The sequence below is a fragment of the Oncorhynchus nerka genome, linkage group LG24 (assembly GCF_034236695.1).
Source record: "Oncorhynchus nerka isolate Pitt River linkage group LG24, Oner_Uvic_2.0, whole genome shotgun sequence".
Classification (NCBI taxonomy): domain Eukaryota; kingdom Metazoa; phylum Chordata; class Actinopteri; order Salmoniformes; family Salmonidae; genus Oncorhynchus; species Oncorhynchus nerka.
In genome coordinates this window covers 29,131,959-29,157,046 of record NC_088419.1, presented here as the reverse complement: position 1 = coordinate 29,157,046, position 25,088 = coordinate 29,131,959, and the positions used below count along the sequence as shown (strand labels likewise).

General features: G+C 41.6%; 1 protein-coding gene and 1 long non-coding RNA gene across 5 annotated transcripts in view; one reads left to right on the top strand and one right to left on the bottom strand.

Moving 5' to 3' along the window:
- Positions 1–25,088, top strand: part of LOC115107802 (nuclear receptor coactivator 1-like) — a 108,054-nt gene that overhangs the window by 30,209 nt on the left and 52,757 nt on the right. For all 4 annotated transcript variants that reach the window (XM_029631458.2, XM_029631456.2, XM_029631455.2 and 1 more), the window contains one exon: positions 23,361–23,466. In XM_029631458.2, coding sequence (XP_029487318.1) covers positions 23,378–23,466 — 89 coding nt within the window. In that variant the 5' untranslated portion in view covers positions 23,361–23,377. The remainder of the gene's footprint in view (positions 1–23,360; positions 23,467–25,088) is intronic.
- On the bottom strand, positions 1,321–25,079 carry LOC115107803 (uncharacterized). Its single transcript, XR_003860268.2, has 4 exons — positions 24,765–25,079; positions 9,425–9,490; positions 9,040–9,148; positions 1,321–2,899 (listed from the first exon to the last, which is right to left on the bottom strand). It is a non-coding gene; the product is annotated as an uncharacterized LOC115107803 (long non-coding RNA).

The window sequence follows — 25,088 nt, the reverse complement described above, 5'->3', positions numbered from 1 at the left end:
ATCAGATAATAGCTTCTCATGCTGTCGCCGAAAAGCATTTTAAAAATCTGACTTGTTGCCTGGATTCACAACGAGTGTAGCTTTAATTTGATACCCTGCATGTGTATTTTAATGAACTTTTGAGTTTTAACTAATACTATTAGCATTTAGCGTAGTGCATTTGCATTTTCAGAGCTCTAGTTGGGACGCAAGCGTCCCAGGTAGAGGTAAGAGGTTAAAGTGTTGTGGTGACAAAGTGGCAATAGAGCAGTGTAATTTGCCCATTGTCGCCAGGCCAGGAGATAACCCAGTGACTGAGTGAGTTCGTCACTGCGTGTGCGTTTTCTGGGCTCGCTTACATGAAGTAGGGCTCACAGGCGTACGCATGCGTTGCAAAATCAATTTCGAAATCTATATTATTCAATTATTGCACAACACTGCTCGCGCACCAACGAGTGTCTGCGTTGCCAAGGGCTAAAATAGAAGTCAGTTCTATTTCTGATGCAGATCACGCTGCAAGTCCTGCCTCTCCCATCTCCTCATTGGTTTATAGAAGCAGGTACCCACGCTCCATCTCCTCATTGGTTATACCCATGTGGGTGACTGAAAGACAAACAAGGTCGGTGGTGGTAATGCACCTAATTTATGAAAGTTGCCAATCGCAATATAAAGTTAAGAGAAGAAAAAGCCTAGGAGGAGAGATGACTAGAAACAATTCGGTGTACCGTTTTATGTGTGGATTAATTGCCGGAGTAGAGGAACTTTTGTGCATTTCAGGTAAAATAACAATTCAATGTTTATATCCCAGGATAAATTAGCAAGCAACAGAAGCTAGCTAAATAGGAAAAATTAGTAAGCAAGTGCAAGCTAGCTAGCTATATTGCCATAAAGGTTTAATGCTTTTTGACCTGTCCCCAAATTAATGTAATTGGTTTAGAGTTTATTTTAATATTTTAACCTGCATGTCGTGACTGCGTTTGGTGTGGGGGGGACAAAATAAATGTATGCAAGATGGTGCATGATGGCGCACGCGTGCAGCCGGATTGGGTTCTGTGTTGGGGCATGTTGATGACAAGGGACAGTTAACAAAAAAAACAGTAGGCGATAGCCAGGTTTGGGAAAGCAGATATGGAACCCAGTGAAAGAGAGAAAGGCCCATGGGAAATGATGCCGAGAGAGAAGTGGTGGCAAAGCCACAAACCTGGAAGTGCCAGAACATGGGATCATTACTGTAATTGATAGTTTGAAAAGGGGTCACATGACTCGTGACGTTGCTGGATGCAGGCCTCGCTCTGCTCTGTTGCCAGTGAATTAAGGATTCAGAAATCAGCGAAGCGTGGACAAATTCATTGTTTTATTGAAAGTGTATTGGCTAAATGAGCTATTTTTGTTAAGTACTATCGGTTTTGAGTCGGTAAATATGCACTTTTTCACCAAAATATGTGTGATTTATTTTATATACAGTACCAGTCAAAAGTTTGGACACACCTACTCATTCCAGGGTTTTACTTTATTTTTACTATTTTCTACATTGTAGAATAATAGTGAAGACATAAACTATGAAATAACACATATGGAATCATATAGTAACCAAAACCGTGTTAAACAAATCTAAATATATTTTGTATGAGGTTCTTCAAAGTAGCCACCCTTTGTCTTGATAACAGCTTTGCACACGCTTGGCATTCTCTCAACCAGCTTCATGAGGCAGTCATCTGGAATGCATTTCAATTAACAGATGTGCCTTGTTAACTTCATTTGTGGAATTTATTTCTTTCGAAAAACATTTCTGCCAATCAGTTGTGTTGTGACAAGGTAGGGGTGGTATACAGAAGATTGCCCTATTTTGTAAAAGACCAAGTCCATATTATGACAAGAACAGCTCACATAAGCAAAGAAAAATGACTATCCATCATTACTTTAAGACATGATAAAACTGGCTCTCATGAGGACCCAGAGTTGCCTCTGCTGCAGAGGATGAGTTCATTAGAGTTAGCAGCCTCAGAAATTGCAGCCCAAATAAATGCTTCAGAGTTCAAGTAACAGACACATCTCAACATCAACTGTTCAGAGGAGACTGAACAGCTAATCAATTGTCTACACAGACTATTTGCATTACCCCCCTCCTATTTTATGCTGCTGCTACTCTGTTTATCTATGCATAGTCACTTTAACTCTACCTACATGTACATATTACCTCAATTACCCCGACTAATCGGTGCCCCCGCACATTGACTTTGTACCGGTACCCCCTGTATATAGCCTCACTATTGTTATTTTACTGCTGCTCTAATTATTTTGTTACTTTTATTTCTTATTTTTTCTTAACCAACAATGCAGTTTTAAGAAAATTAAGTGTTAAGGGCTTGTAAGAAGGAATTCACTGTAAGGTCTGATCATTCCTGTTATATTCGACAAATAACATTTGATTTAAATCAGGCCTTCATGCAAAGAAACCACTAGTCAAGGACACAAATAAGAAAAAGACACTTCCTTGGGCCAAGAAACACAAGCAATGGACATTAGACCGGTCCTTTGGTCTGATGAATCCAAATTTGAGATTTTTGGTTCCAACCCGCCATGTCTTTGTGAGACGCAGAGTTGGTGAACTGATAATCTCCACATGTGTGGTTCCCACCGTGAAGCATGAGGAGGTGTGGGGGTGCTTTGCTGGTGACACTGTCTGTGATTTATTTAGAATTCAAGGCACACTTAACCAGCATGGCTACCACAGCATTCTGCAATACGCCATCCCATCTGGTTTGTGCTTAGTGGGACTATGACCCAACATACCTCCAGGCTGTGTAAGGGCCATTTGACCAAGAAGGAGAGTGATGGAGTGCTGCATCAGATGGCCTCCACAATCACCCGGCCTCAACCCAAGCAGCCAACAAGTGCTCAGCATACATTCCAGGGGAATCTGGTTGAGAAAAAATGAAGAAAAACCCTTGCATGAGTATGTGTGTCCAAATTCTTGACTGGTAACATAATTATTTTATGTATCCGACTGCCACAGCAGCGGAGATTGGTAACAACTGCATGTGCTCTTGGAGGAATCCCTATTTAGGAACGGCACGTCACACTCTTATTTTTTCAGCAGTGAAGTGAAGACCGCGGTAAACATTCATTATACAAAGCAAACAACAACCTACCCATTTGTCTGTTGACAGTGTTGTCATCTAACCATATTAATTTTGAGCCTGAGTATTCGTACGAAGAATTTAGAAAAATGGAGCTTCAGATGGTCGCTGCTGCAGCAGCTGGGCCACAACCCATCCCCATGATCAACACAGACTGGTGGCGCAGTTGTGGCAATTGCGCTCCAGTGCCGACAGATGAGGGAAGTTTTTGCTGCAGAGAATTCTAATACATGACTACACAGAAATGGAGGAACGTAATGATGATGAGAAACAGTTTGTTTTCTTTTGCGACCATGTGGATTTTGCAGCCCACACAAACTCCGGTGTACTTGAAACATGTAAGGTAAAAGTATTGTCTCTCCAACCCCCTTTCTCATAAATACACAAGGCAGATATGCTAACCTGTAGAGATCCTAGGCCTATATGTCTACATGATATGGTGCAATGGCAATAACACAAGAACGCCGGGAACTTCAAGGATCAGGTTGAATACCTCCTTTGTCACTGAAGCATTTGCTACACGCAGCTTCAGGAGTATTTACACTACCGGTCAAAAGTTTTAGAGCACCTACTCATTCAAGGGTTTTTCTTGATTTTTACTATTTTCTACATTGTAGAATACTAGTGAAGACATCGAAACTATGAAATAACACATGGAATCATGTAGTAAGCAAAAAAAGAGTTAAACAAATCTAAATATATTTTATATTTGAGTTTCTTAAAATAACTACCCTTTGCCTTGATGACAGCTTTGCACACTCTTGGCATTCTCTCAACCAGCTTCACCTGGAAGGCTTTTCCAACAGTCTTGAATTTCCCACATATGCTGAGCACTTGTTGGCTGTTTATCCTTCACTCTGCGGTCCGACTCATCCCAAACCATCTCAATTGGGTTGAGGTCGGGTGATTGTGGAAGCCAGGTCATCTGATGCAGCACTCCATCACTCTCCTTGGTCAAATGGCCCTTACACAGCCTGGAGGCGTGTTTAGTCATTGTCCCGTTGAAAAACAAATGATAGTCCCACTAAGCGCAAATCCGATGGGATGGTGTATCCCTGCAGAATGCTGTGGTAGCCATGCTGGTTAAGTGTGCCTTGAATTCTAAATAAATCACAGACGGTGTCACGAGCAATGCACCATCACACCACCACCACCTCCATGCTTCACGGTGGGAAATACACATGCGGAGATAATCTGTTCACCCACACCGTGTCGCTCATCTCAAACTTGGAGTCATCAGACCAAAGGACAGATTTCCACCGGTCTAATGTCCATTGCTCGTGTTTCTTGGCCCAAGCAAGTCACTACTTCTTATTGGTGTCCTTTTAGTAGTGGTTTCTTTGCAGAAATTTGACCATGAAGGCCTGGTTCATGCAGTCTCCTCTGAACAGTTGATGTTGAGATGTCTCTGTTACTTGAACTCAGTGAAGCATTTATTTGAGCTGCAATGTCTGAGGATGGTAACTGTAATTAACTGTAATCCTCTGCAGTTAACTCTGGGTCTTCCTTTACTGTGGTGGTCCTCATGAGAGCCAGTTTCATCATAGTGCTTGATGTTTTTTTCGCCTGCACTTGAAGAAACTTTCAAAGGTCTTGAAATTTTCCGTATTGAATGACATTCATGTCTTAAAGTAATAATGGATTGTCGTTTCCAGAGGTGGGACCAAGTCATTGTTTTACAAGTAAGTCTCAAGTCTTAGCACTCAAGTCCCAAGTCAAGACCGTCAAGTCTCAAGTCCTAAACTTTGAGTTTCGAGTCCTAAACCAGTCATAATGTGCTCTTCACCAAATGTAATACCATTTCATATTTTTAACAAGAGTAAGTTAGTATATTACATTTATGCAAATCATGAATGCTTTTAAAATATCTATATATTTTTTACTTTCCAAATAAATGTTATATTTCCATGGAAATACATGGGTAGCCATGAGAAAGACCCCCCCAATAGTGATCGACTATTGAGTATTGCTACGGGGCGCAATCGGGTGACGTATGCTTGTACACAATCGCCCAACCTTAACACACACACACACAGACATTCACTCTGGGTGGTTACATTAGGCTAACGTATGTCAATGGTTTTAGGAACAGCAGGATTTAGGCTACCAACTGCCTAGCCAGTTGTAGCTCAATCTTGGGTGCAATGATCACGTTCCCGCCCAGACTGACTGTGTGGAGGCTCATTGATTTAACGTTACGTTAGCCTACACTAGTAAAGTAATAAAATATATATATATAGCTGTCGGCTTCAAATGTCGAACAAAGTTGGAAATTGTTGAGCCTCTGTCTGTAATTTTCTTCATGTTTTGCAAGTTGCAGTCTGTTTTTTTGTTGATACAGCATAGTCTTTATATCTGAAAATAACATTTTTGGGCATCATCTTTCCAAGGGCTCCATCTGAATTCACCCACCAACGTTCCTGTGGAATGCTACAGACAACATTTTCTCAGCTGGCACAATTTGATTGGCTGCTGTCCGATTCAAACTCTAATCCGTTAAATGAAGAGTTGATGCGGTGCACACTAATAGCAACATTTCTAATATTTGGGCTTGGGGAGGGTATCAAGTCAGGTCAAGTCACGAGTCATTGGTGTTAAAGTCAGTCGAGTTGCAAGTCAGTATATTTGTGACTCGAGTCCAAACCTCTGGTTGTTTCTCTTTGCTTATTTGATCTGTTCTTGCCATAATATGGACTTTTTCCAAATAGGCCTATCTTCGGTATACCCCCCTTGTCACAACACAACTGATTGGTTCAAACGCATTAAGAAGTAAAGTAATTCCACAAATGATCTTTTAACAAGGCACACCTGTTACTTGATATGCATTCCAGGTGACTACATCATGAAGCTGGTTGAGAGAATGCTAAGAGTGTGCAAAGCTGACATCAAGGCGAAGGGTGGCTATTTGAAGAATCTAAAACAAAAAGATATATATTTTGATTTGTTTAACTTCTCATGACTCTCAAACCCGTATCCGGGAGCGTAACCATAGCCTCAAACGAATTAGCATAACGCAGCGGACATAAATCTTCCTAGAAAATCATCCTATTCATGAAAATCACAAATGAAATATATTGAGACACAGCTTAGCCTTTTGTTAATCACACTGTCATCTCAGATTTTCAAAATATGCTTTACAGCCAACGCTAGACAAGCATTTGTGTAAGTTTATCATGGCATAATGCTATGCTAGGCTCTGCTACCAGCAGGCAACATTTTCACGAAAATAAGAAAAGCAATCAAATTAAATCATTTACCTTTTGAAGAACTTTGGATGTTTTCACTCAGGAGACTCCCAGTTAGATAGCAAATGATCCTTTTTTCCAAAATATTATTTTTGTAGGCGAAATAGCTCAGTTTGTTCTTCACGTTTGGCTGAGAAATCGACTGGAAAATGCAGTCCCTACAACGCCAAACTTTTTTCCAAATTATCTCCATAATATCGACAAACATGGCAAACGTTGTTTAGAATCAATCCTCAAGGTGTTTTTCACATATCTATTCGATATAAAATCCACCGGGACAATTGGTTTCTCATAAGAAGCGATTGGAAAAATAGCTACTTGTGTACTTTACGCAAGATTTTCTGCGGGAGCCATCATGTGACCACTTGCTCAATGTGGTCCCTTACGGCTATTCTTCAACATAAATGCGTAAAAAGACGTCACAATGCTGTAGACACCTTGGGGAATACGTAGAAAACGTAAGCTCATTCGTAGCCCATCCACAGTCATTGGCATGAAGCGGTTTAAAAAAATGTGGCACTTCCTGATTGGATATTTATCTGGGTTTTGCCTGTAACATCAGTTCTGTTGCACTCACAGACAATATCTTTGCAGTTTTGGAAACGTCAGTGTTTTCTATCCAAATCCGTCAATTATATGCATAGTCGAGCATCTTTTCGTGACAAAATATCTTGTTTAAAACGGGAACGTTTAACAGTGTTTGGATACTTCATGATTCCTTATGTGTTATTTCATAGTTTTGATGTCTTTCTTCACTGTTATTCTACAATGTAGAAAATAGTTTTTAAAAAAATAAAGAAAAACTCTTGAATGAGTAGGTGTTCTAAAACGTTTGGCTGGTAGTGTACATTGTATGTACTATTTCAAATTGCTACTAACCATCTTCGTCCCTCGTATCTTTTATCGTAAAACTGTCAAATTTGATGCCTTCTTCCCATGCATTCCTGTATAAAGTGCAGATAGGGAACGAACACCAGCTTGCTCTTGCTGCCAACTCTTTATCCACTTCGCGTAACTCACTTTACTTGCGATATGCCTAACATTTATCAACCTTCGCACCAGCTCCTTGTCCGTCCAATTTTTATTGTCTGTGACATTAAGGTCCTTATATGGGCATATTGTGTAGTTTCTACATCGCAGGGATTCCCCCAAGTGCACATCTGCAGTTGTTACCAATCTCTGCTGCTATGGCAGTTGGCTACAAAAAATAATTCTATAAAATAATCGCAAATGTTTGAGGTGGAAACTAGTAACCGGAAGGTTATAAGTTCAAATCCCCGAGCTGACAAGGTACAAATCTGTCGTTCTGCCCCTGAACAGGCAGTTAACCCACTGTTCCTAGACCATCTTTGAAAATAAGAATTTGTTCTTAATTGACTTGCCTAGTTAAATAAAGGTAAAATAAATAAATAAAACTAAACCAATAGTTAATAGGTAATTTGGCTGAACACTTTCAATAAAACATCAAATTTGTCCACACTGAATTATGAATTCACTGGCAACGGAGCAGAGCGGGGCCTGCATCCAGCAACGTCATGAGTCCAGTGACCTGTTTTCTTTGCAGCTGTTTCAGTACAGCACTACAGGGAGGGAGATTGCAAACTACTTTTAATGTATGGAATCACTTGGGAGTTTCTGGATTTTGGATACATTTATCCTTTAAGTGTGATTTAAAAATAAAATATGTTTATGATAAATGACTAGCTAGCCAGCAAGATATCTTTAGCTAAATTGCACCTTAGTATCAGATTATCAGGATTTCACAAATATATAGGCCCACATTATATAGGCCAACTAAGTCCTAACTGTCTGAATCTCACTTTTATGTTTTTATCTAAACATAATCCCCCATTAATACCATTTCGTAGGTTGCTTTGCTATGTGTTTGTGTGTTCATGCGTCCCAAGTCCAGTCTACATGGTTGCTCTCCATTGTGAAAATAATATGTTGTTGTAGCCTGTGGATCTGTTTACATACAGAACAGTATATTTGCCTCGGCTTTCGCCTGTATTTGCCTGTTTTCAGTTCAGTCAGTGAGTTCAATATGGGATTGTGTTTATGAGAGAGCTAGGACTGTCAGTCTTCCTTTAGTAGAGACCCTGACCCTCCACCTCGAGCTGGCAATAGTTCACTAATCAAAGAGATCAAAGAGCTTCTGGTGTTAAACAGAGTAAACATATTAAAAGGTGTAGAAATGGATTCCCAACAGCAATGTGTGATTTTGTTTTTGGTGAGATGAATAAGCAATTCAAGCATTGTACCAGAACACTGTTAGTTAAGCAGGACTGAATATGGTTCATTTTATGGCAGGCTGTTGTTAATAATTGTCTCATTTGGATATATTTGGCTGTTTTCACTGCATAACACTTAGTTGTTCCTTTTCAGGTTTAGAAGAAGTGACTGCTAAATGCGAACTCCCAATCATATAAGCTGGTTGCATAGCTAGCATACAGAGATCGGTGGTGGAAGTCAAAGTTGTTTTTTGCTGGGGGGCAACGAGGAGATTCGGGATCTCCCCCCACAAACGTTTCCATGGCATTTCCATTGTTTGGATCGAATTCCATTGAACTCTACCGCATCTATAGGTGAGCGAGACCAAGCCATAAGGCCTAGCCTCGTGCAGTGCAAAGGTGTTGCTGACTGTCGTCCTTCAAGGACCAGCCTGAGCAACTCACCCACATTCCAGGCCCGGACAGCAGCTATCACAGTCCCAGATAACTAGCCATGCTAGAGGGGACAGGAGCAAAGCTGAGCCTGACCAGAACGTTGCCCCAAACCACAGATCTAGAATCAGAGAGAGGGAATGTTTATTTTAAATTCAATACGGTGACATTACATAGTATTAATGGCAGCTAATGCAGAATTATTTGGCACAATTTACACTAGTCATAAATACACAATAGAGCTGGAATGGCTGAACCTGGCATGAAAGTGACATACATCACAGTTGATTCATGATTTGCCTCATGGGTGTTAGTCCTGGGTGATTTGTTTTCATAGTGATAATCATTATTTGTTTGTAGATCAGTTCATTGACTGGCACTACCATTCATTATTTACCTTGGCTGAGAGAGCATGCTGCTAGTGGACTGAGTGAGTTGGATGCATGCAGGCACCGAAGCAGTACTGTTGGTAGGAACACAGAATAGAGATACAGTACTGTAGGTAAGAACACTGCACAGGGATACAGTACTGTAGGTAAGAACACTGCACAGGGATACAGTACTGTAGGTAGGAACACTTCACAGGGATACAGTACTGTAGGTAAGAACACTGCACAGGGATACAGTACTGTAGGTAAGAACACTGCACAGGGATACAGTACTGTAGGTAAGAACACTGCACAGGGATACAGTATTGTAGGTAGGAACACAGAATAGAGATACAGTACTGTAGGTAAGAACACTGCACAGGGATACAGTACTGTAGGTAAGAACACTTCACAGGGATACAGTACTGTAGGTAGGAACACTTCACAGGGATACAGTACTGTAGGTAGGAACACAGAATAGAGATACAGTACTGTAGGTAAGAACACTGCACAGGGATACAGTACTGTAGGTAGGAACACTTCACAGGGATACAGTACTGTAGGTAAGAACACTTCACAGGGATACAGTACTGTAGGTAAGAACACTTCACAGGGATACAGTACTGTAGGTAAGAACACTTCACAGGGATACAGTACTGTAGGTAGAACACTTCACAGGGATACAGTACTGTAGGTAGAACACTTCACAGGGATACAGTACTGTAGGGAACACTTCACAGGGATACAGTACTGTAGGTGAACACTTCACAGGGATACAGTACTGTAGGTAAGAACTCACAGGGTAGGTAGGAACACTTCACAGGGATACAGTACTGTAGGTAGAACACTGCACAGGGATACAGTACTGTAGGTAGGGAACTTCACAGGGATACAGTACTGTAGGTCACAGGGATACAGTACTTCACAGGGATACAGTACTGTAGGTAAGAACACTTCACAGGGATACAGTACTGTAGGTAAGAACACTTCACAGGGATACAGTACTGTAGGTAGGAACACTTCACAGGGATACAGTACTGTGGGTAGGAACACTTCACAGGGATACAGTACTGTGGGTAGGAACACTTCACAGGGATACAGTACTGTAGGTAAGAACACATCACAGGGATACAGTACTGTAGGTAGGAACACTTCACAGGGATACAGTACTGTAGGTAAGAACACTGCACAGGGATACAGTACTGTAGGTAAGAACACTGCACAGGGATACAGTACTGTAGGTAAGAACGTTTCACAGGGATACAGTACTGTAGGTAAGAACACAGAGATGTGTTCAAACCTCTGCGCTGTGACTAGTTAAATGAAGGTTACATTTAAAAAAAAAATGAGCTACAGCGGACTGGGCTGACCCTAAATACACCTGCCTGTACATCAAATGAGCTGCAGCGGACTGGGCTGACCCTAAATACACCTGCCTGTACATCAAATGAGCTGCAGCGGACTGGGCTGACCCTAAATACACCTGCCTGTACATCAAATGAGCTGCAGCGGACTGGGCTGACCCTAAATACACCTGCCTGTACATCAAATGAGCTGCAGCGGACTGGGCTGACCCTAAATACACCTGCCTGTACATCAAATGAGCTGCAGCGGACTGGGCTGACCCTAAATACAGCTGCCTGTACATCAAATGAGCTGCAGCGGACTGGGCTGACCCTAAATACACCTGCCTGTACCTCAAATGAGCTGCAGCGGACTGGGCTGACCCTAAATACACCTGCCTGTACATCAAATGAGCTGCAGCGGACTGGGCTGACCCTAAATACACCTGCCTGTACATCAAATGAGCTGCAGCGGACTGGGCTGACCCTAAATACACCTGCCTGTACATCAAATGAGCTGCAGCGGACTGGGCTGACCCTAAATACACCTGCCTGTACATCAAATGAGCTGCAGCGGACTGGGCAGACCCTAAATACAGCTGCCTGCACATCAAATGCTAATTTCGGTGTAGATTTCTATCATGTCTGGAAACCATTGTTATGTGGCTTCAATGCCCGGGCTCAATGTAAAACGTATTTAGCTGGCCTCGGGGCTTGTGTTGGAGAATCTGGTTCATTAAGTTGAGCAGACCATTGTTTACTGTGGTTGGTTCTCACACACGTGCTCGTTAAATAATGGTCGACAACGGAGTCATCTCATTGACCACTGGCACCAAGCTATCAGTGTCTGTATAAGTCTCATACATTAATATGGAAAGGCCCATCTAGGCCTTTGCTCCCGAGTGGCGCAGTGGTCTAATGCACTAAAGGTGTCACTACAGACCCTGGTTCAATTCCAGGCTGTATCACAACTGGCCGTGATTGGGAGTCCCATAGGGCGGCGCACAATTGGCCCAGCGTCGCCCGGGTCAGGGTTTGGCCGGGGTAGACCGTCATTGTGAATAATAATTTGTTCTGAAATGACTTGCCTAGTAAAATAAAAATTGTCCTAAAGGCAAAATGGGCTGTAGGGAAATTTCAGAGGGTGAGATGTGAAGCTTTAGTTGCTGTTGTTTGTGGATGTGTGTGTGTGTGCATGCAGTGTTTTGGTATGTGTCTAAGTTAGTTGCAGTCTTGTTTTGGCCTGTCTATGGTGCTGGTGTTTTGACTTCTGAGGTGTTTGTGTTGTTGTTTGCTGGACTGTTTATAAGGTATTACCTTTCCAGCCTGTGTTGAATTGTAAGGGGCTGCTATTCTGGCCTGTGTTGGAGGCTCTGATTCGAGGTGAAATGCTGCAAATGAGGTTAGTGGGGATTAGGGCCTTCCTGCACGGTGCGTGGCTGCCCTGGGTTTCTGTTCTGTGACAATAGCGGCTTGTTTCGGTGTCTTTGGATCAAAGCTTGAGTGAGCTGGGAGAGGGTGGTGGTGGCGGAGGGGACACGGGGGGGCGAGTCTTGGCCTTAGAGGTCCTGAATTACGCTAGTCACAGTGGCCCCCCGTCAGGAATGCAGCACACTGAAATATACACCAGAGCACTGGCTGCTGTTGACACTGGCCATACCAATGATGTGTGTATGTGCAAGGCTTGTGCTCAGTTCAGAAATTAATTGAGAATGCCTCAAATTCCAATTAAATTCTTGAATTTGAATTGATGTGGTAAATCGTATACAGAATTGCAATTCAAATTTTAATGAAAGGAAATATAATTGAATTCAGTGAAATTCAATTAAATTAAAATGCCTCTTCTATTCTATATTAGGTGTAGTCCATACAATATACATAAAACATGTCGTTATATACATGCGTATGAAACAATTGATTTTCATGACAAACTCTTAAAATTAATCATCAAGGAAAACAAAACATGTACAGTGCTTTCAGAAAGTATTTATACCCCTTGACTTTTTCCGCATTTTGTTGTTACAGCCTGAATTCAAAGTGGATTAAGTAGATTTTCTCACCTAATTTAGCTAATTTATTGAAAATGAAATGCAGAAATATCTCATTTACATAAGTATTCCCACCCCTGATTCAGTACATATTAGAATCCTCTTTGGCAGTGATTACTGTATGTAAGCCTCTGAGAGCTTTCACACCTGAATTGTAGAATATTTGCAAATTATTCTTAAAAACAAAGCCCCGTCAAGTTTTTTTTCTGTTCATTGCTAGAAGGCAATTTCAAGTCTTGCCATAGGTTTTCAAGACAATTTAAGTCAAAACTGTAACTAGGCCACTCAGAAACATTTAATATCATATTGGTAAACAACTCCAGTGTATATTTGGTCTTGTATTAGGTTATTGTCCTGCTGAAATTGTGAATTTGTCTCCCAGTGTCTGGTGGAAAACAGACTGAACCATGTTCTCCTCTCTGATTTTGCCTGTGCTTAGCTCTATTTTGTTTATTTTTATCCTATTAAACTCCCAGTTCTTGACAATGACAAGCATACCCATAACATGATGAAGCCACTGCCATGTTTGAAAATATGAAGAGTAGTACTCAGTGATGTGATGTGTTGGATTTGCCCCAAACATAACGCTTTGTATTCAGGACAAAAAGTTCATTTCTTTGCCGTCTTTTTTGCAGTTTTACTTTAGTGCATTATTGCAAACAGAATGCATGTTTTGGAATATGTTAATTATGTACAGGCTTCCTTCTTTTCACTCTGTTATTTAGGTTAGCTTTGTAGAATAACTACAATGTTGTTGATCCATCCTCAGTTTTCTCCTATCACAGCCATTAAACTCATAACTGTTTTACAGTTGCCATTGGCCTCATGGTGAAATCCCTGAGTAGTTTCCTTCCTCTCCGGCAACTAGGAAGGACGTCTGTATCTTTTTATTGACTTGGTGTATTGATACACAATCCAAAAATGTAATAAAAACTTAACCATGCTCAAAGGGATAGTCAATGTCTGCTTTTTTATTTGTTTTAACCCTCTACCAAAAGGTTTTGGTATTTTATTAGTACCCCCATTAGCTGTTGCAAAAGCAGCAGCTACTCTTCCTGGGGTCCGCACAAAGCATGAAACATAATACAGAATTACATAATATAGAACATCATTAGAAAGAACAGCTAAATGACAGAAATACATACATTTTAAAAAGGCACACGTAGCCTACATATCAATGTATACACACAAACTGTCTAGGTCAAATAGGGGAGAGGCGTTGTGCCGCGAGGTATTGCTTTATCTGTTATTTGAAACCAGGTTTGCTGTTTATTTGAACAATATGAGATGGAAGGAAGTTCCATGCAATAAGGGCTCTATATAATAGTGTACGTTTTCTTGAATTTTTTCTGGATTTGGGCACTATGAAAAGACCCTTGGTGGCATGTCTGTTGGGATAAGTGTGTCAGAGCTGGGTGTAATTTGACTATGCAAACAATTTGGGATTTTCAACACATTAATGTTTCTTATAAAAATAAGTGATGCACTCAGTCTTTCCTCAACTCTTAGCCAAGAGAAACTGGCATGCATAGTATTTTTATCAGCCCTCTGATTGATTACAATTAAGAGCAAAAAGTGCCACTCTGTTCTGGGCCAGCTGAAGCTTAACTAAGTCTTTCCTAGCCGCACTGGACCACATGACTGGACAATAATCAAGATTAGACAACTAGAGCCTGCAGAACTTGCTTTTTGTAGTGTGGTGTCGAAAAAGCAGAGCATCTCTTTATTACGCCTAGACCTCTCCCCATCTTTGCAACCATTGAATCTATATGTTTTGACCATGACAGTTTGCGGTCTAAGGTAATGCCAAATAATTTGGTCTCCTCAACTTGTTCAACAGCCACACCATTCATTACCAGATTCAGCTGAGGTCTAGCACTTAAGGAATGATTTGTACCAAATACAGTGCTCTAAGTTTTAGAGATGTTCAGGACAAGTTTATTACTGGCAACTCATTCCAAAACAGACTGCAACTCTTTGTTAAGGGTTTCAGTGACTTCATTAGCTGTGGTTGCTGATGTGTATATGGTTGAATCATCAGCATACATGGACACACATGCATTGTTTGATGCCAGTGGCAGGTCATTGGTAAAAATAGAAAAGAGTAGAGGGCATAGAGAGCTGCCCTGCGGTACCCCACACTTTACATGTTTGACATTAGAGACGCTTCCATCAAAGAAAACCCTTTGAGTTCTATTAGATAGATAGCTCTGAATCCACGATATGGCAGAGGTCGAAAAGCCATAGCACTTTTTTCAACAACAGGTTATGGTCAATAATATCAAAGGCTGCACTGAAATCTAACAGTACAGCTCCCACAATGTTCTTATCAATTTCTTTCAACCAATAATCAGTCATTTGTGTCAGTTCAGTACATGTTGATTGCCCTTCTCTATAAGCATGCTGAAAGTCTGTTCATTTGTTTACAGAGAAATAGCATTGTATTTGGCAAAACACAATTTTTTCCAACCGTTTGCTAAGAGCTGGCAGCAAGCCTATAGGTCTGCTGTTAGAACCAGTAAAGGCTGCTTTACCACTCTTGGAAAGCAGAATTACTTTGGCTTCCCTCCAGGCCTGAGGACAAAGAATTTCCTCTATGCTCAGATTAAAGATATGATAGATAGGAGTGGCTATAGAGTCAGCCACCATCCTCCGTAGCTTTCCATCTAAGTTGTCAATGCCAGGAGGTTTGTCAGTATTGATCGTTAACAATAATTTTTCCACCTCTCCCATTCTAACTTACAAAATTCAACCGTGCACTGCTTTTCTTTCATTATTAGTTTTTTTATGCATTAATATCATTGCTCACATTTCCTGCCTAAGTTTGCCCGCTTTGCCAATGAAATAATCATTAAAATAATGGTTTTGTGATGAATAAGCCATTTGACTCGATGACAGATTGAGTTGAATTTGTCTTTCTACCCATCATTTAATTTAAAGTACTTTTTTCAATCATTCTTTATATTTACATTTACATTTAAGTCATTTAGCAGACGCTCTTATCCAGAGCGACTTACAAATTGGTGCGTTCACCTTAAGACATCCAGTGGAACAGCCACTTTACAATAGTGCATCTAAATCTTTTAAGGGGGGGTGAGAAGGATTACTTTATCCTATCCTAGGTATTCCTGAAAGAGGTGGGGTTTCAGGTGTCTCCGGAAGGTGGTGATTGACTCCGCTGTCCTGGCGTCGTGAGGGAGTTTGTTCCACCATTGGGGGGCCAGAGCAGCGAACAGTTTTGACTGGGCTGCGCGGGAACTGTACTTCCTCAGTGGTAGGGAGGCGAGCAGGCCAGAGGTGGATGAACGCAGTGCCCTTGTTTGGGTGTAGGGCCCGATCAGAGCCTGGAGGTACTGAGGTGCCGTTCCCCTCACAGCTCCGTAGGCAAGCACCATGGTCTTGTAGCGGATGCGAGCTTCAACTGGAAGCCAGTGGAGAGAGCGGAGGAGCGGGGTGACGTGAGAGAACTTGGGAAGGTTGAACACCAGATGGGCTGCGGCGTTCTGGATGAGTTGTAGGGGTTTAATGGCACAGGCAGGGAGCCCAGCCAACAGCGAGTTGCAGTAATCCAGACGGGAGATGACAAGTGCCTGGATTAGGACCTGCGCTGCTTCCTGTGTGAGGCAGGGTCGTACTCTGCGGATGTTGTAGAGCATGAACCTACAAGAACGGGCCACCGCCTTGATGTTAGTTGAGAACGACAGGGTGTTGTCCAGGATCACGCCAAGGTTCTTAGCGCTCTGGGAGGAGGACACAATGGAGTTGTCAACCGTGATGGCGAGATCATGGAACGGGCAGTCCTTCCCCGGGAGGAAGAGCAGCTCCGTCTTGCCGAGGTTCAGCTTGAGGTGGTGATCCGTCATCCACACTGATATGTCTGCCAGACATGCAGAGATGCGATTCGCCACCTGGTCATCAGAAGGGGAAAGGAGAAGATTAATTGTGTGTCGTCTGCATAGCAATGATAGGAGAGACCATGTGAGGTTATGACAGAGCCAAGTGACTTGGTGTATAGCGAGAATAGGAGAGGGCCTAGAACAGAGCCCTGGGGGACGCCAGTGGTGAGAGCGCGTGGTGAGGAGACAGATTCTCGCCACGCCACCTGGTAGGAGCGACCTGTCAGGTAGGACGCAATCCAAGCGTGGGCCGCGCCGGAGATGCCCAACTCGGAGAGGGTGGAGAGGAGGATCTGATGGTTCACAGTATCGAAGGCAGCCGATAGGTCTAGAAGGATGAGAGCAGAGCAGAGAGAGTTAGCTTTAGCAGTGCGGAGGGCCTCCGTGATACAGAGAAGAGCAGTCTCAGTTGAATGACTAGTCTTGTATCATTGCTCTTGGCTTCATAATGATTTTTCTTCTTCTTTTTGTTGAGTTTAGTCACATAATTTCTCAATTTGCAGTAAGTAAGCCAGTCAGATGTACAGCCAGACTTATTAGCCACTCCTTCTGCCCCATTTCAACCATACAGTTTTTCAATTCTTCATCAATCCATTGAGCCTTAACAGTTCTAACAGTCAGTTTCTTAACAGGTTCATGTTTATCAATAATTGGAAGAAGCAATTTCATAAACTTCACTTCTATTAAGTGCAGTATCACTTTTTTTGGTGTGTTTTTTTGTTGTTGAATTTTGACCCCTTTTTCTCCCCAATTTCGTGGTATTCAATTGTTTTAGTAGCTACTATCTTGTCTCATCGCTACAACTCCCGTACGGGCTCGGGAGAGACGAAGGTTGAAACTCACGCATCCTCCGATACACAATCCAACCAAGCCGCACTGCTTCTTAACACAGCGTGCATCCAACCCGGAAGCCAGCCGCACCAATGTGCTGGCCCGCCACAAGAGTCGCTGGTGCGCGATGAGACAAGGACTTTGGCTTTCCTGGATATAGCCACTATATTGTGATCACTGCATCCAATGGGTACGGATACAGCTTTAGAACAAAGTTCTACAGCATTAGTAAAAATGTGATCGATATATGTGGATGATCTTGTTCCTGTAGTGTTTGTAAACACCCTGGTAGGTTGATTAATAACCTGAACCAGATTACAGGCACTGGTTACAGTAAGAAGCTTCCTCTTGGACATCTAGAGGCAAACCAGTCAATATTCAGGTCCCCAAGAAAGTAGACCTCTCTGTTTACATCACATACACAATCGAACATTTCACACATATTATTTAGGTACTGACTGTTAGCACTTGGTGGCCTATAGCAACACCCCAAAATGAAAGACTTTAGATGTGCCAAGTGAACCTGCAAGCACAACACTTCAATAACACTTGACATAAGATCTTCTCTAAGTATTCCAGGAATATGGCTCTGAATATGTACAGTAACACCTCCCCCATAAGAATTTCTGTCTCTTCTATAGATGTTAAATCCTTGTATTGCTACTGATGTATCATCAAATTATCTAAATGAGTCTCAAATGGCTAATATATTAATGTTATCTGATGTTAGCAAGTTATTGATTTCATGAACCTTATTTCTAAGGCTACACATATTAATATGGGCTATTTACAGCCCTTTCCTGGGTAGCTTTTCAGAGATAGACATAATATTGAAAAGAGCAGACAAAGCAAGATTTTAAAAAAGATATATATACATTCAGCAGTCCATTAACAACGTCCCTGGTCTTTGTGGTTAAGTCTGTTTTGAAATTCACTGTTTGACTGAGGGACCAACCTTACAGATAATTGTGTGGGGTACAGAGGTGAGGTAGTAATTTAAAAAATAATGTTAAACACGGTCATTGCACACACATTGAGTCCATGCAACTTTATTATGTGACTTGTTAAGCACATTTATTTAGGCTTGCCATAACAAAGGGGTTGAATACTTATTGACCCAAGATATTTCAGCTTATAATTTGTATTAATTTGTGAACATTTCTAAAATTATGTTGTATTGTGTGTAGGCCAGTGACACAAAATCTATTCCATTTTAAGTTCAGGCTGTAACACAACAACATTTTCAAGGGGTGTGAATAGTTTCTGAAGGCACTGTATGTGAATATTCTATTTCATTAACTTCTTGCGTCGAGCAATCCCGTATCCGGGAGCGTAATCATAGCCTCAAGCTCATTACCATAACGCAACGTTAACTATTCATGAAAATCGCAAATGAAATGAAAGAAATATATTCACTCACAAGCTTAGCCTTTTGTTAACAACACTGTCATCTCAGATTTTCAAAATATGCTTTTCAACCATAGCTACACAAGCATTTGTGTAAGAGTATTGATACCTAGCAATAGCATTAAGCCTAGCATTCAACAGGCAACATTTTCACAAAAACAAGAAAAGCATTCAAATAAAATTATTTACCTTTGAAGACCTTCGGATGTTTTCAATGAGGAGACTCTCAGTTAGATAGCAAATGTTCAGTTTTTCCAAAAATATTATTTGTGTAGGAGAAATCGCTCCGTTTTGTTCATCACGTTTGGCTAAGAAAACCCCCCGAAAATTCAGTCATTACAACGCCAAACTTTTTTCCAAATTAACTCCATAATATCGACAGAAACATGGCAAACGTTGTTTAGAATCAATCCTCAAGGTGTTTTTCACATATCTATTCGATGATAAATCATTCGTGGCAGTTGGGTTTCTCCTCGGAAGCAAATGGAAAAATACACGCAGCTGGAGATTATGCAATAATTTCGACGGAGGACACCAAGCGAGCACCTGGTAAATGTAGTCAGAAATAGAGATAAAATTAATTCCTTACCTTTGATGATCTTCATATGTTTGCACTCAGAAGACATTCATTTATTCAATAAATGTTCCTTTTGTTCGATAAAGTGTCTCTTTATAGCCGAAAACCTTCGCGCATTTTCTTCAGTAATCCACAGGCTCAAACGCAGTCACAACAGGCAGACAAAAAAAAAATCCAAATTGTATCCGTAAAGTTCATAGAAACATGTAAAACAATGTTAATATTCAATCCTCAGGTTGTTTTTAGCCTAAATGATCTATAATTTGTAAGTCGCTCTGGATAAGAGCGTCTGCTAAATGACTTAAATGTAATGTAAATGTAATATTTCAACCGGACAATAACGTCGTCAATATAAAAAGTAAACCAGAAAGGCACTCTCTCTGGTCGCACGCATGAAAAAGCTCTGCGACACGGCAGGGTCCACTCATTCAGACTGCTCTTACTCCCTCATTTTTCAGAATACAAGCCTGAAACAATTTCTAAAGACTGTTGACATCTAGTGGAAGGCATAGGAACTGCAATTTGAGTCCTAAGTCAATGGATACTGTAATGGCATTGAATCGGGGAAAAAAGGGGGGAAAATCCTACTTCCTGAATGGATTTTTCTCAGGTTTATCACCTGCCAAATCAGTTCTGTTATACTCACAGACATTATTTTAACAGTTTTGGAAACTTTAGAGTGTTTTCTATCCAAATCATATCCTATATTCTGGACCCGAGTAAAAGGCAGTTTCATTTGGGCATGCTTTTCATCCAAAATTCCAAATGCTGCCCCCTACCCTAGAGAAGTTAATCACGTAAATATTTTTTTTCTTTGGGAAAATACTACATTTCCCAGAATGCATTAGTTAACCCTCAAGTTTACCCTAAAGCCTTCAAAAAGAAGCCACAGAAATTAAATGGTTGGTGGAAATATAATTGGCTATTTTAAGCACTAAGGTCAAAAGTTTCAAGATGGCGTCGGATAACACATTTTCCCTGTTTCTAGCTCCTAGACAACATTGAAGTATTTTTTTATTTTTTTTGTGTAATTTCTTGCATAAGCATTTCGCTGCACCCACTAACATCTGCTAAACTCTGTACACGGCCAATAAACTTAGATTTGAAAAGTATATGAACATTGTTTCTAGAGAGAAGTGATATAACTCTGTGTTGTTGTATGTGTCGAATTGCTACGCTTTATCTTGGCCAGGCCGCAGTTGCAAATGAGAACTTGTTCTCAACTAGCCTACCTGGTTAAATAAAGGTGAAATGAATAAAAAATATATTCTTTAGTATCTGGAAGTGTGACCTGTCAGATTCAGTGAAACTCTAATGTTCTATGACTGAATAGAATTGCTTTGAATTGCACCGATTTAAATTCTACTACCTGTCACTCAAACTCAAATTCTACATCCTGTGGGGTGTGGTCAATTCCATTTGAATTTCAACTCATGAGTTGAATGGGAGTCAATTTGGAATTGAGCACAACCCTGGTGTGTGTGTGTACTGTACTGTGTTGTATTACCAATCTGTAGGACCGGTGTGATCCATGGTATGTTATGTAGGTTAGGTATGATCCATGGTATGTTATGTAGGTTAGGTTAGGATCCATGGTATGTTATGTAGGTTAGGTATGATCCATGGTATGTTATGTAGGTTAGGTATGATCCATGGTATGTTTTTTAGGTTAGGTATGATCCATGGTATGTTATGTAGGTTAGGTTACGATCCATGGTATGTTATGTAGGTTATGTATGATCCATGGTATGTTATGTAGGTTAGGTATGATCCATGGTATGTTATGTAGGTTAGGTTAGGATCCATGGTATGTTATGTAGGTTAGGTATGATCCATGGTATGTTTTTTAGGTTAGTTATGATCCATGGTATGTTATGTAGGTTAGGTTACGATCCATGGTATGTTATGTAGGTTATGTATGATCCATGGTATGTTATGTAGGTTAGGTATGATCCATGGTATGTTATGTAGGTTAGGTTAGGATCCATGGTATGTTATGTAGGTTAGGTATGATCCATGTTATGTAGGTTAGGTTAGGATCCATGGTATGTTATGTAGGTTAGGTATGATCCATGGTATGTTATGTAGGTTAGGTATAATCCATGGTATGTTTTTTAGGTTAGGTATGATCCATGTTATGTAGGTTAGGTTAGGATCCATGGTATGTTATGTAGGTTAGGATCCATGGTATGTTATGTAGGTTAGGTATGATCCATGGTATGTTATGTAGGTTAGGATCCATGGTATGTTATATAGGTTAGGATCCATGGTATGTTATGTAGGCTAGGTTACGATCCATGGTATGTTATGTAGGTTATGTTACGATCCATGGTATGTTATGTAGGTTAGGTTACGATCCATGGTATGTTATGTAGGTTAGGTTACGAGCCATGGTATGTTATGTAAGTGAGGTTAGGATCCATGGTATGTTATGTAGGTTAGGTTACGATCCATGGTATGTTATGTAGGTTAGGTTACGATCCATGGCATGTTATGTAAGTGAGGTTAGGATCCATGGTATGTTATGTAGGTTATGTATGATCCATGGTATGTTATGTAGGTTAGGTTAGGATCCATGGTATGTTATGTAGGTTAGGTATGATCTATGTTATGTAGGTTAGGTTAGGATCCATGGTATGTTATATAGGTTAGGTTAGGATCCATGGTATGTTATGTAAGTTAGGTTATGATCCATGGTATGTTATGTAGGTTATGTATGATCCAAAGTATGTTATGTAGGTTAGGTATGATCTATGTTATGTAGGTTAGGTTAGGATCCATGGTATGTTATATAGGTTAGGATCCATGGTATGTAATGTAAGTTAGGTTATGATCCATGGTATGTTATGTAGGTTATGTATGATATGTAGGTTAGGTATGATCTATGTTATGTAGGTTAGGTTAGGATCCATGGTATGTTATGTAGGTTAGGTTAGGATCCATGCTTTCATGAGACTGATGTTTTAGAACTGTGTTTTTCTCAGTCAGACAGATGAGGTGTAGAATTCCCTCACAGAAAGACACTTGCCTGAGCGTGTCCAGTTGCCATGGCTACAGCTAGTTACTGACAACACCTGATGCAGAGACAGAGTGACAGAGAGAGAGAGCATCCTGCTGTGCTCTGCAAATCAACAACCAATCCTGTGGGGCCAGTGGGGAGGCAACCACACACAGCCATCTGACCACGTTGTCACAACGGTCGACCAAAGGTTGACCAAACAGTGTCTGCAGCCTCATATACGTAGTACGTATATGGCTGCAGACAAACACAAACCATAGTTAATGTTGAACCCCAATCAGACATCGCACTGCTTGTGGAGCATAGAGGAGGCCGAAGAGTCAACCAAAGGAAAAAACAATCACAGCTAAACAAAAATCAGCCATAACAGCACTTTGGGCTATATTTGAGCATTATGGAAACCCCTAATAAACTCCATGACTCTTTACCAACGCCAGTCAGTGTGACGCACAAATATGAGTTACATTTTTGGGTCTTTTTCATTAACAACAGCTGTGATGGATCACTGGGAATTCCAGCGCCACAAATCTGCACTGGACATGCCTCTTTAATTTAACCAGTCTTAGTCTTCGTCTTTGATCTGTGGTGCTGTATGTCTCCCCTACAGTTACAGTACATACCTGTGACCCTCAGCCACGTAGCCAGCCGCAGAAATCCCCATCAAACTCCCCAGCACAGACTCACTACCGATAACCCTGCTTGGGTTAGGGCTGCAGGGCAAGGTCAGGGGGTGGATAAAATGCACACTGATTAGGCCAGCGATAGGTGTGTGTGTGTGATCGGAGGGGTCCCATTTGCTTCCTATGCCTGACCTGGTTCTGACCCAGTCCTCTTCTCTCCCCAGGTGTGCTGAAGCTCAGAATGAGTGCTGTAGGGGAAAGGGCACTGGACCCTGCCACGTCAGAGCCTCGTAAGAGGAAGGGCTCGCTATGCGACATCTCAGGCCAGAGGTAAGTCACTCAGAACTAGCAGACACTCTCATCCAGAACGAAGGACAATGAAGATGATGATGATCTTTGTCCTTCATGCATAAATTCTTTCCACTACTCTACATACTCAATAAGAAGCATCCTCTCAGACGTATAGCCTAGCTAGCTGCCAACAGATATGGCCTTTTATGTTAATCTGTGTTTGCATAGTCACCCCAGTCACGATACACAGTCACCGTGTCAATTGTCACCTTGCTTGACAACTCAACTTAATTCATACGGGTGTTCTGGCTATGGCCCAACCCATCGATTTCGGGGACCAATCAGACGGTCTAGAATGTATTTCCATGCTAGAAATCGTCAGGGAGATACTCAGATGCAGACTCATTGCAGAGAAGAAACTAACGTCTGTGGGCGTGGCATAGCGTTTGGTTGGAGCAAGGAGTTCGGGTAGCCAGGCAACTTGTCACTTGCTATCTATGGGTCATACTTATGTCATATTGGTCTTTCACTACCCGCTTCTATGGCCGCATATTTCACATACCCTGTTGTTGTTGAGGAATAGGAGTTTGAGCCAAGAGCACAGTAAGGGCAGAATCTCAACCTGACTTGCACACTGTTAGCGCACACGTATTAAACTTGAATTCTTGTGTAATCATGCAGTTATGTCAAAGGGAGATTTGTGTAAGAATTTGAAAGATTTTGAGAAAGTAGGCAATGTGTGCTGATTTGGCCCTACAGATGCTGTGTTAGTGGATGTAGGTTGCCAAGGAGGATTGTGTGTCTGTGGTGTTGGACTGGAGCAGGCTGATCTGTCTTGCTGAGTTATAGCTAGGGTCTCCTCTACAAGGCCTCAATAGGCTAATGTAACTGCAGTCTGATCAACAGCACTGTAAAGCACAGCACAGTACAGTACTGCCTTTCTGTTTCTACAGCAACCCCACACAGCGCCTGACCTGCACACACCCTACACACACCACACTCAATACGCCTGCGCACAAGCAGCCTTGGCAATGCACTGACCTACTTTCAGTGCTCTCGTCTCCAACACTCACTCACTTGCATATACATACAATACACACACATACATACACTCACATATACAGACACACATACACTCACACATAGTTACTGTACATACGCACACATAAGCAGTTATATGTGCACTCACTCCCCCTCACACACAAATATTAGCCTGTGGGCCAGGGATTGCCGAAGACAGCAGAACAGCCCTTATCAATCCCATCCTATCCTCCTCACTTCTCAAGTATCACTCATATATATTTTATCATGTTTACCACATTTCTTCTGCAACTTACTTTCAGATTCAGCGGGCTAAAAATGTATTCTTCCGTTGGTGGAATTTGAGAGAAGGTCAAGCTGATCCGTAGTCAGTCCCTGCATTCCTCTTATATCTCACACATGGTCAGTGTAGAGCTAGTAGTCATTCCCAGCTGTCAGTGCTAGGCTAACCCAGTTAGCCGCTGGGCTGCTGCTAGAGTGTGGATGTGAGCGCATCCACTGTGTGTATACGTGTGCGATTGAGTGTAAATGCATGCGCCTCCCCTGTGTGTGTGTGTTTGAGCATGCCTGCCCTGTGGCCTGGCTCCAGGCCCGGGATTCCAGCCCACCCACCAAGCGGC